General features: G+C 36.1%; 1 protein-coding gene across 4 annotated transcripts in view; it reads left to right on the forward strand.

Moving 5' to 3' along the window:
* Nucleotides 1-8,095: 8,095 nt before the first annotated feature.
* Nucleotides 8,096-12,589, forward strand: part of LOC139971164 (endoplasmic reticulum membrane-associated RNA degradation protein-like) — a 52,085-nt gene continuing 47,591 nt past the window's right edge. For 3 of the 4 annotated variants that reach the window (XR_011794323.1, XR_011794325.1, XM_071977403.1), the window contains exons 1-3: nucleotides 8,096-8,224; nucleotides 11,571-11,763; nucleotides 12,342-12,490. Coding sequence is in view for 1 of the 4 variants with exons in the window: in XM_071977403.1 (XP_071833504.1) it covers nucleotides 11,580-11,763; nucleotides 12,342-12,490 (333 nt within the window). In the remaining 3 variants the exon portion in view is untranslated. Of the gene's footprint in view, nucleotides 8,225-9,560; nucleotides 9,692-11,570; nucleotides 11,764-12,341; nucleotides 12,491-12,589 lie in introns of those variants that run through there. The other variant, XR_011794324.1, reaches the window with a different exon arrangement.

Consider the following 12,589-nt stretch of genomic DNA (forward strand, 5'->3'; position numbering starts at 1 on the left):
ATAGGCCAGATCAAAAACTTACGTACAAGTTCAAACAACCCCTAGCAGAGAATAAAAGTCCATTCCTCCTCACAAAATTATTGCGTGCAGATAACATGTCACCCAAAACCAACAAACTTGCTCATCAAATGCATAGCAAAATCATGAAAAAGTCCAAGCTGGTTTTGGGTATTACTTCTGCCATGTTGGTTAATTTATATATTTGACAACAATTCTGCATGTCATCTTGATATCTGCAATGAATCATTAATGAAGCATTCACTGATTAATGTTCATAATGTGAATAAATTTGAGATATTAGTCTTCAGTAGTATGATCAATCATTTAATCCTTATTTCAAGTGATACTCACACAAGATTTAGTGAGTTTGCCAGAAATTGGAATCCAAATGAAGACAAAAGTTGCTTTAATGAGATGAGAGGAATAATTTATCAAGTATCACATAAGAAAATGCAAATTATATATTTATACAAAATGGGCAGATATGTATAGCAGAGTTTGTAGTCTAAAAGTATACTGCTTTCAGTATTTTCTGAGAAATAAAATTCATAAACCTGATAAATGCTACACAATTTGTGAACACTTTAAGTTATTCCCAGAGATGTTGGGCTGAAAAGGCACATTAAAGAAAACATTGCCATTATGGCAAGGTCATTATGTATCAAACTTGTCAGTCTTGTTGTCATCAGTGACTGTATATCTAGCCACATATTGATCTACAAGACACTACAGTACTTACACAATGTGTATACAGTCAAACTCTGTACTTATAATGACTGCAATAAGCATTCAGTTTTTCATCTCAAACGGCTAAAATTTTACACTTCTTTTGTCATGAGGTACATACAAAACTAACTGTGATTATATAAAGTAACATAAATCCTTACTTTGTACAAATTCTAAAAAGCAAAGCTAAATAACTTATTCTGATTTGTCAATTTAGGATCATATAATACTGGTAGTGTTTCCCTTCGGCTGATGAGAAAACTGTTTCTAGCACCTGGAAGTTATTTGAATAACAGGTGAGAACTGTAAGAAAACTCTAAGCCTGAAAAGAGCTACCAAGAGCTGGTATTAACAGAGGTACAGGTGTAAAATGAGTACGTTAAGAGAATTATGAATGTTAATTATACACTGAATTTGCATAATTGTGAATCTTCTTGTTGTCTCACAATTGCCAGACTGATAAATCTTGGGAAAGAAGCCAATCAAGGTGCTAAATTTGAAATTTATAAAGCACTACCAATGAGTGAAGTCACACAACTTTTGATATTTCTGTTTGTACATTAATAGTGAAATTATGTAGTGTTGCCAGAGACAATTATGGTGTTGAAAATTTTTCCTTTTTTTAACAAAGAAAATTTGTAAATATCTTTCAGAGGTAATAAGCAAACTTGGTAATGATTAATGAAATTATAGTAATGAAAAAACATTGAAAAATGTATGCACTGACTAATTATATGGTCCTGTATTTTGTCATTTTTCAACTTACTTTAAGTCTGCAAGTCTTGCAAATGGAAAATTAAAAAAAAAATATAAAAAAAACACATTGATCATTCAAGCAGGATTAATTTTTCTTAGAGCTGTCTGTGAAAGTGTTTCCTCATTTGTAAGTATCTCTGTTTATAATGATGAGTGCATATAGGTTTATTTCTCCTAATATTTCAGCTTCATAGAAGCATTAATTATTATGTAGCAAAGGAGATACAGGCAGATAACCTAATGTATAAATACATTGATACCTCAAGAACTTGGATGTACATGCCTCCATGTACTTGTTTGTTTGTTTGTTTTCACTACAAACACACATGCATAGTATTTTCTGCACTCAATTGTTAAGGTACATCCTTTTTGCAGTAGGCTACACACACTCAATATAATAAATTTTAAAAAACAATGAAGCTTGAATGCATTGTAATTAGATGAAGAGGGACATATTAACACAATGATGGCAAGAAAGCAAAAAAGTGAGCTCTGGACATTTTAGTATTACAGTATTAGGCTATTGCAAAACTAAACAAAAAAGAGTAAAGAATTTTTGTTGGAAATGAGGATTCAACATTGTAAGCCAAAGCATCAAATTTCTCTTATTTACCACAACTGGTGGAATTCTTGCAGTTAAATCAGCCCAATTTTTTAATGTATGTTCAGTGGAAAACACTGGTAAAATGTATATATTCAAGGTCTTAGCCTTTCACAGTGTAATGAATTTATGTCAAAATGATTGGTACAATTCAACCTGTCACTTAATTCATTATTCATATTATACTAAGGCTTTTAGGCTAGAAGGAATTGATTGATGTAATGTTGAAAGCTTTCTTCACTAATTGAAGGGCACTCTCTCATTCAAAAATGTACAATTAACGTTTTTTGACAGAGAGAGTTACAGTAACATTGCCTTGCGGCAAACTTGAGTTTAAAAATTGTCAGAACACAATAAACATTGAACTGTTTGTGCAAACTATGGGTAATATTGTTTCTGGATATATGCTACAATAAATCATCTATTAGTAGTCATGGTAATATCATGAGGTATTGCCAACTTGTTTGTATAAATTGAAAAAGGTGTAAATTTGGGGTTTGTAATTCAGTATTTGCTAATAAGCTGTCTTTCAGTGACACATTTAGGTATGATCAAAGCAGATGTTTTAGTTATTTCAATATTTTGATCAAATTTCACACATGTATGTTTGAATTCAGAGAGTTCAAATTTTGTTGTGAGGAAAAAGTGGATGACAGTTTTACCTGAAAGATTTGAGTATGCAAGGTTTGAACATCTGTAATTGTGAAGCTTTTAAGAAGCAACAGGGTATGTTCAAAAGGTTTATATTAAATAAGGGGCTTTTTAATTGTACATTTTGGACCACTAGCCTCGTTAGGCTAATTAGCCTAGTTACTGTTCAAATATATTGGAAGATATGATGGATATTGGAAGAACTGAAACATCGGTATTAAACATGTTCTTTCAACGATAGTCTCGGGCTAGTAACATCGTGAAACGACCAATAATATGAAACACAAAGGTATATGTAAAGAAACAAAAGTTTGCACCCACCTGTTTGAATGAACTACACCGGAAAATCCGACCAAACTATCTGATTGGGACTGTGTGAGATTTGAATTGAAGTTTTTTCTTCCCGCAGTTGGGTTCCCGATTCCCGAACTTCGGGGTGCCAGATGGGTAGTTCCTGAGTTTAGTCTACTCAGAGCTTTTTTAGGGAGTTCACGTATCGGTCTTGCACCTGACGAATTGTTATAACTGGAATTGTTGTCCAGAACTGCGTCAGTCATTGTTCACGGCTGTTTCAAGATTTGTACGCGAGCTTTTTGTCTATATAACACTAGCCCTAAAGAACTAGCAGAGATACGTCTTGTATAGCCTAGTGTGTTAAACCTATACCAGCATGTCGAAGTAACTGGTTCAAGTAGGTTTAACTTCCCGGTTTCGAGCGATGGTGTAAGTTTCCTTAATTAAGCAGTCCCTCGAGTATTAATAATGTTTTTTAAATACGCAAAAAAAATCGTTCTTACTCAGAAAGCTTTGCTCACAAACAATTCAATTTGAACGAAATGAAACCTAACAATCTGTCTTTGTCAACTCTTTGTATACAAATTCAACAGCTGTCTGTGTGCGTGCGTGTCCGTACAACTTTGATGACTTCATCTACTGTAGAATGCGTTTAATGGTATTCGTAGTAGTTAATGTACATTGTAACGCGTATGACGTGCTGTTTCCAAGTACGCTTTCAATTGCTAAGGGAACAGATGAAGAAAGCAAAGAGATAAAACGGCACATCAGATCAACTGTAGTCTTAATTTCCTCTAAGTGTACAGTATCAAGAGCAATATGCAGACATAACGTACGTTGTTAGACAAACGGAGTCTTTGCATAAATGAGGAGAAATTAGAAATTGCAATATCATGCATCAAGGAACACTTTCTTTAGTATATTTCATTATATTTTATGCAATAATATATTTCGGGTTTGTTAGACGGCTTCTACGGTCGTGAGACTTACTACTGGTTGCAAAGAAAAGATGAGAGTGCTTTTTTTAACTTATTGAATACGTTTTCTGGTAAAAAATTAGTTCTATGCAGAACGTTGTGAGGAAGGGCTTACGAGATCTAGTGGAAAACAAAAGACAGAAGTGCACAGTGTGATGGTTTATGAAGTCCATCTAGGCTATTAGATCGAAATGCATCCGGTTTGCAGTCTAAGAGTCACAATGAAGCCATATTAAGGGTTGCTTTGTTAGCTTAATTAGCTACTGATTGTCTTGTGTTTTGTTCTACTGCAGTGTGAGTATGTTTGGGGGGATAATACTACTTGTGGAATAATAATAGGGGAAGCAGGGGCTAGTTAAGGGGAGGGGTGGGCTATGTAATTTGTTACAGCCCCTCCCCCCATGAGTGGATCGGAAAAAGGAAAGGCAAGGAGAGAAATTAAAAAGGAATTTCAATATAATGGATAACTTTTGCAATTGAAATGAAGTAAAGCATTTACTATGTATAATGTCTTAAAAAGTAAGTTTTCGGCGGGCTTCGCGCGCACCCATCGTAGGTAGTTGTCTTATTATTTCTTCCTGTTGGACAGCTTGAGTAGAATTGATGTTCCAAACCCCATGCAACCCCTACCATTATCTATCATCCCCACCCAAAAGCCCCCTGCATCATCTATCGACCTGCCGTTAGTTCGAGTTATTATATATTAAAATATGTTATTATATGCTATTATATTGCTATTATAATAATAAAAAATGTGGTCAAATTGTGATTTTTGTGGTCTATCTAGTGCACATTCAATGCCTGTTGGGGATAGTTATGGTTCATTCTAATGCCTATAATTTTGTTAATACCCCAGAGCTTCCAGGGACTTCGCCCCTTGTCCCCCAGCGGGACATTGCCCTGGACCTCACCAGGGACCCTGAGAAAGATCAGTGAACCCCACGCAGTATGGTAAAGGTCTTCGCGCTCCCGCGGCGCCTCCGGCGCCGTTGGGTCATTCCAACCTGAGGCCCTCCCATGAATATGCTGAGCCTCCCAAAATGGAAAGTCTAGCTACGTCCCTGAAGGGAATTCAAGTATAGGTATAGTGCGCATTGTTCTCTTTTGGAATCCTGCATGGATGTAACAATCTCTCCGTAACCACTTCGTGTATGTAGAGATCGAGCCGGAACTCAAAATGTGGCTTCTTTCTTAAGTTGAAGAAGCAACTTGGTCACGTCTTATATTACACCCGCTCACATGAACTTGGTGTTACTATATATAGCGCCGTGTTACTCCGAGAGTATCAACAATGACAAACTTTATTTCCTCGTGCAGCTTGACTGATATAATATTTTTGATCATCAAATTAAATTCCTCGGGCAGCGATCAGAAACCTCTGCCAATGTGACATTCTGTCAAGATTAAATTATGTCAAGATTAAATTAACTATAAACCTTGACGAGACTGTTCCATGGCGGGCATTTCACTAACTCATCCGATAATTTAAATTCGGGAGAAAATTGCAAAGACGTACAGAATGCAATTTTCTATTCCATGATTACAACAAGTAATTTAGTAAATGGTAGGTCATGAATCATTCATTATTCACGACGTAATGAGGTTAAGCAATTAAAACTGGATATTAACATAAAAGTAAAACAAAACTGTGAGCAAATTGCGTATCCACTAAAGAGCCTGTGTAAGAGAATATGTAACTTCTTTTACACAAAAGTGTCAAAACTGAATATTATAAGACGTATGCAGTCGTATAATTAATCATTAAAACAACTAAATTTCATAGCAATTTTAATTTGCAAAGGTTTCAAAAATGATTTTTTTTTGTGTAACTAAATTTCAGCTCTTGTAAAAGCCTAGTGAGAAACATTTGTCTCCAGTAATTTGTACGGCAACTTAAATAATTACTACAACTGGTAAACGTTTTACAGGGGTCTAACTGCTCTTTAGTGCTGTAGTTGTTCACTGAAGATATGGAATCAAATGCCACGGTACCATCAACCGTCGATTCAAATATGTTTATGGCCATAAGGTAAAGTTTTCTCATTTTGCGATTGATATTTGCGCTTCTTAGCCAAGGATAAATTGAATCCATTTTTCCCCTCGAAATTTCAAATTAATAGCGTCTTGGAAAGGCAGCTATTTTACCACGCAATAAGTAACCATATGTGTATGTATATGTAGCCTATATGTGGAAGGAGTCAAAAGACAACTTACACACTTAACGTCGGGTGACCCGTATCCAATATACATAGAACAGTTTTAACTAAAGTTGGATTGTTTTCTAGAATTCGTTATCCAACCACTTCGAGTCATGAACCTCTGACGTATAAATGAGGCATTTTTCAAACATTCGATACGTAATAGAAGAAAATGTATGTCGGGCGGTGCATATAGGCTACCGTAAAAGACACTCATTTGTGGCTGACTGACAATGATGCTCATAAGTTCTTTTCTGAATATTAAAACATCATGTACATTAATATGAAAGCTGATATTAAGTTTGTAACCAAGGCGTATATCTTAAAGCTGACGTGTTTCATTACTAAAATGACAGAACCGCATATTTCACACTACATCACGCTCGGGTAAGCCAAATGCAATGTCCCGAGACGAACGTCATCAAGTATTTCTTCCGCGGTCAAATAAGCAATTATAGTTACACTTACCAGCTGGTTATAGCAACAAATTCACTAGTTTATGACATGAAGTCACTTTCTTAATAAGCGGTATTTATTTACAGGCCTATATGCTGGATGATTTCGTTGTATTCATAGGTAATAGGTCTATGTACTGATGTTTGGACCTAATTGATACAAGTTGATAGTTGATTATGAACATCATGTTAATTTCCCACTGCCAGTTGTTTAGCCGCCATTCAGATTCGTTCAACATGCTTAGCTTGATAATTCAACCTCAAGTCGATCTTTGACCTTCATCAAGACAATGATGTTCCCCTTCGGCAGAACTGGTAAGGCAATCACCATATAGGCCTACCATGCGTAAGATCATTTACTCAAGTTGATTTAAGAATATGATATATCATGTTAATATGAACTTTGTCGACAGGAAGTCAACTTTCTGACCCCTTCAAAAGACAACCGGCAATCGATGACATTTTCCTACTTATTAAAATTGGGTCAACTCAATTGGTAGTTGGCTACTAAGTTTTAGGTTAGTCTACGGCTACAGGCATACAAATTTATTAAGTTAACATTTCTCAAGTTTAAACCAAGTTAGTACAAGTCAAGCGTATAGCCAGGATTTCATCTCAGGAGAGAGAGAGAGAGGGGGGGGGGGCGGATTAAATTCATTGAACTTACAACGAGAACGCTTTGCGATATCTGCGTTGGGTCGAGGTGCCAGCCATAAGGCCCCTGGAAGCTATACGGTGTGGTAGACGTTATAGAGGCTTCAGAGATTTCATTTATCCAATCGGTCCAGAGTTTAGCTATGTCAAATTATATTTAAATGTTAAAGATACTGGATATGACTAGCCTGATATTAATTCGTTGGGTAGAATTTATTCAAGTATGTAATAACTCACTTAAAATATGAGCTAATTCTTGGGTTGCCTAGTCAAATCCGTGACATTATTGCGGTAGCCAGATGTAATACAAAACAAACAATACAATGATTTCACTGTGTGAGTACCAGTTTGAAGTTACAGTTACAGCCTACAGCAGGATTGCCAGTTAGTTTTCAGTAACACAAACGGTCAGATTTAGAGAATTTATCGGACAGGTTACAGAAATTACTTTGTTACGCAAAATATTAGGAGCAGAAGAAGCCCGACAGAACACGGATACATCTTTGAAACTCATGCTAGCCTGTTTACGGATCCAAGAGGATATAAATTATAACGAAACCGTATTATTGCTAATTACTTGGCCTTAATGTTTTTGCCTCAAGCTCCCTTTTGCAAAAGGCCAAGTACAAAAGTAAGTATTAATACATTTAGGGCTTTTTTTCGGTACTGCTTAGACGCTCAATTTTCTTGGACCGGAAAATGTAGGTTATTATTCGGATGTTCTCGTTCGATCGATGTTTTTGTCTCAAGCTCCCTTTTGCAAAGGCTATTGTTGGTGCATGTAAATGAGCGTTGGGGTAAACCCTGCTTATTTTGGACTAGCGGCAAATGTGTTGATTTGTTGAAAGTTCGGTAGGACGAATGTACGGCTACACTGAAATATTTTAAGATCTTTTTACAACTTAAGGAGAGGTAAATTAAACATGACACTTTCGTAAAACATACTCAAGAAATGAATTCAGTGATTAACGTCTTCAGATGGCTTAATAACGAGATTTCTCGCAATTTAACCATGCTTATAAACCTGGATATGAAATGCCTATATCAAATTAGTGTAGGATCTGTTTCCGCGAAATCTTTCCTAGTAGTAGTATAATAATTTTACCCTTAGGGCCTACGTAGATATAAATATACTGTTGAAGTGTAGGCTATTGATGGTAAGTGGAAGAATACATATATTGGAAAATCAAATGTCCATGATAAGAGTAGCCATTGTGGTTTGAATTTAACTAATAATCCATCACTCTGTAGGCCTAGGCCTACAGATGTTTAATATTTTGTAATCCTCGGTCCTTTACTTGTAGCTTAAGGTTATACTAGTTTAGGTCTATTGCGTTGATGCATGGCATTATGAATTTATGCTAGCTTAGACCTCACATCATGTTTTGTGTACTTGCATGCAAATTTTGGACGGTTATGAATGCTAAGGCTTTGAAGCATTGTGCAATAGAGCTGGCTCACATTTTTGCTGTAATTTACAATTTGTCCTTCAAAACTGGGGAGGTGCCTCATCTATGGAAGCAATCCAGTATTATCCATGTGCCAAAATGTTCTGTCATCTCTTGTATGAATGACCTTCGCCCTATAGCGTTAACTGCAGTGCCAATGAAGGTTTGCGAGCGTTTATTCTTAAATCGTTTCAATCCTCTAGTTGCTCCATTATTAGATCCTTTACAGTTTGCTTACAAGGCTAGCCGTAGTTGTGAAGATGCCATACTGCTACTTCTTCAATGCCTATACTCACACTTAGAGCACCATTGCAATTCTGCATGCGTGATGTTCTTTGACTTCTCATCTGCATTCAACACTATTCAGCCTCACAATCTTGCTACAAAGCTTATCAACATGGGCATCCCACATGGGTTTATTCACTGGATTGTCCAGTATCTCACAAATCGCACCCAATTTGTCAAACTGGGTCCCACCTGTCGATCTAACATTATTACCTCCAACACCGGAGCGCCGCAAGGCACAGTTCTAGCTCCGTTTCTTTTCACCTTGTACACGTCTGACTGCAGATCCCAGGAGAGGATATGTCCCATCATCAAGTTTGCCGATGACACAGCCATGGCTGGACTCATTCGTGGTAATGATGATGGGGCATATCTCTGCCAGCTGCAGTCATTCGTGGACTATTGTGACAGTAACTTCTTGCAATTGAATATTTCTAAAACGAAGGAAATGATCATCGACTTCCGCCGTAATGCTGTTGAACCTCCTCCAGTCATGATCAAGGGTAAAGAAGTTGAAAGGGTTCACTCCTACAAGTATCTGGGTATTCACCTCAACAATAGCTTAACATGGGATGGTCACGTGGATGCCCTGGTAAAGAAGTTAAATACCAGGTTATATTGCCTCAGAAAGTTGTCAAAATTCAACGTACGTACCGATATATTGCAAATGTTTTATAATTCTATTGTTTGCGGAGTTTGGAGATACTGTCTTATATGTTGGGGTGGGAATGTCACTAAAGTCGAGAAGGACCGTATCGATCATATAATTAGAAAAGCTGGGGGAGTCATTTGAGGTCAACAGCATACAGTCGACTCGGTGTACCAGTCACTGCTTCAAACAAAGCTAGATTCAGTTTGGAATGACTGTTGCCACCCCCTTCACTGTTATCTTAATGACAATGTAATTAACAGAGGCAGTGGCAGACTGAGACAGCCGTACACGAGAACTAATCGCTATCGTAACTCGTTCACTCCCCGTGCAATCAAACTTTTCAATGTCAACTTACGTCGCTAGGCTATTGCAATATTCTTTTATCTTGTCCTTGTCTTACTGTTTTTCATTCTCATTCTTTAATCTCCATCTGTATATATCCTGATTTATTTTCCTTTGCTCTTATATTTTTGTACTGTTTTGAACTTTTATGTGCGAGACACTAATTTCCTTATTTGGAGCAATAAAGTTTTACTTACTTACTTACTTATCAATTTGGATGTATAATATTTATTTATTTATAACCAGTCGTACCAAATGATGCTGACTAACACTTAAAATTTAACAATTCCAACCGTTCTTTCACAAAGTAGGGAGATTAACAATTTCCATCCCAGAAATCAAGGGGAAAACTAGGGTGAATTGACTCAATTCTCCCTTTTATCTGAGCAAACTCCAACCAGAACAAGATAGTGGTATAAAGGGTAACAGATTTGTAGTTTGGGTTTTACATGTCACCTCTGCAGTAATGTAGGATGTAATTTTATCACACTTACATAAGTCCTGCAAAAAAAACAATGACAACCTTTTTAACATATTCAATAAATTCTGCCAAAAAAAAGTGGATTTTCTGCATAGCCCTAACACATTAAGAAAAATATGGGCGGCTCATTTCTGATGGGAATTTAAAACAAAACGTACAAATAAAATTATGTCATGAAATTAGCACATAAAATCGGGAGAGTGTGAAATTGCCTTATAAACCAGGAGCCAGACTGGGAGCATTTATAGGTCTAAACTAATTGTGATGAGCTTGGAACATATTTGTCTGTAGAATTAAAATGGTCCAGTACTATCAAGCAAGGTCTTCCTTAGCCAAAAAAAGTATGTCATTTCCCTGGAATGAGAATTTTATGGTACCTTTAATGTATGAAAAGGAAATAGCAGAGGTATGTACAAGTTTCTCTGGGTTGTGTTTCCAGTGCAATTTGCTGAAACTGCATATGGACAAATGTCCCCCACTACAGTATATCAAGTTATTGATTCTAGTTGCATTTGAGTATTTTGTGAAGTGGCTTAATAAATTAAAATTATTTTCCTTGTTTTTGATAATCTGTTCTGGAGGAAATTGATCAAGGAAGTGTGAATTTGAAGTGTAATGCATCATGATGATGACATTCCAAAACTTTGTCAAATGTTTTTAGGCATTTGATTATTGTATAGTTAGTTTTATGGCTGGCATCTTCAAAAAATCACTCTTCAAAAAATGTTCACTGAGGTAAATTTGTGTCTTCTTCTCATCAGGTTTTGATCAAAATTGTAGGATATATGTCGTAAGCAATATCATTTTCATTTCTTGTTAATGAGTCATATTTCTTCCCCATTGGTTGAAATGTTGACGTTCAAAAATGGCAATTGAAATTTATCATTTAAAATATTTATTGATAGAACCTTCCCAGCTATTGTAGCCTATACAATACATTTTTCAAAAAAGTACATAAATATGAGCATTGACTATCATACTGTATCGCAGAGAGAGAAATAGAGATGGAGAGAGAAAAAACACTTATTTATTTACTGTCTGTCTTTAAAGGATTAACTAATGGAGGATGGCATAGCAAGTGGAACCTCTCCTGACTTGGAGAGTAGTCTGTCACCAAATGTGTACCACTTAGTTTGTGAAGTGGGATCACAGATAACCACAACATACAGCTATCCTGTTCTTACACATGAAGGACTTATTGAGTGGGAATCTCTTCACCAGCTACTCTTTGGATGTTACAAAGGTTTAGTAAACAGTTATTTCCTATAAGGCTCTAACTCAGTGTCCCACCTATGGTCCAGCATAAATTTGAGTACAAGCCTACAGGGCAAGTTATGTGAAAGCTAGCTTGAAATTTCAACCTAGCAACATCTTTGGCAATAATCATGACAATGTAGGAGTCAAGTTAAGTCTTCCATATTCATTACCAGAGGATATTTTAAGTACAATTGTCATAAAATCATTTCATAATGAAATACAGGAAATTTGTGACAATGCACAGCAATAACTGTGATGTGGCAATGCATGAAAAATTACAGTCAATTCTTGGGGGGAGTGTAGGGGGGGGGGTGCAATTGGTATGAAATATGTATTAGTCTCATCAAGTGTGACCTTTGTTTTTGTTTTTCTTGGAATAGCTTTGAAGATAAAAAAGTTCAGTTGGCAACTTTGCATATAGCTACAGTAGCTGTCAAGTCATTTTGAGGCCATACTGATATTATATGTTTCCATGTGAGTCAGTGTTCATATTTCTATATTATGCAACAAATTGAGAAACTAAATAATGTTTTTCTATTTTCTTCTAATTCTTCTAATTTTTAGGTTCATGGCAAATTGAGAAGGACTTTGAGCAACATGTGACCAAGATAGCCCCATTTGCCAAGGTAGTTCATGACAAAGTCATGAATGAGAACAGAGGAGTTGTCAAGGCAAGATTGAAGCACTTATTTCAATGGACGACAGATAGTGAGGTAACTTGGAACATCTGTGCTTTTGCATTTTTTGTCTTTATAGTTTAAAATGGAAGAAGTGATTGATCTGGTATTTTATAGCAAAATATGATTCTAAAA

This window comes from Apostichopus japonicus, chromosome 8 (assembly GCF_037975245.1).
Source record: "Apostichopus japonicus isolate 1M-3 chromosome 8, ASM3797524v1, whole genome shotgun sequence".
Lineage (NCBI taxonomy): Eukaryota > Metazoa > Echinodermata > Holothuroidea > Aspidochirotida > Stichopodidae > Apostichopus > Apostichopus japonicus.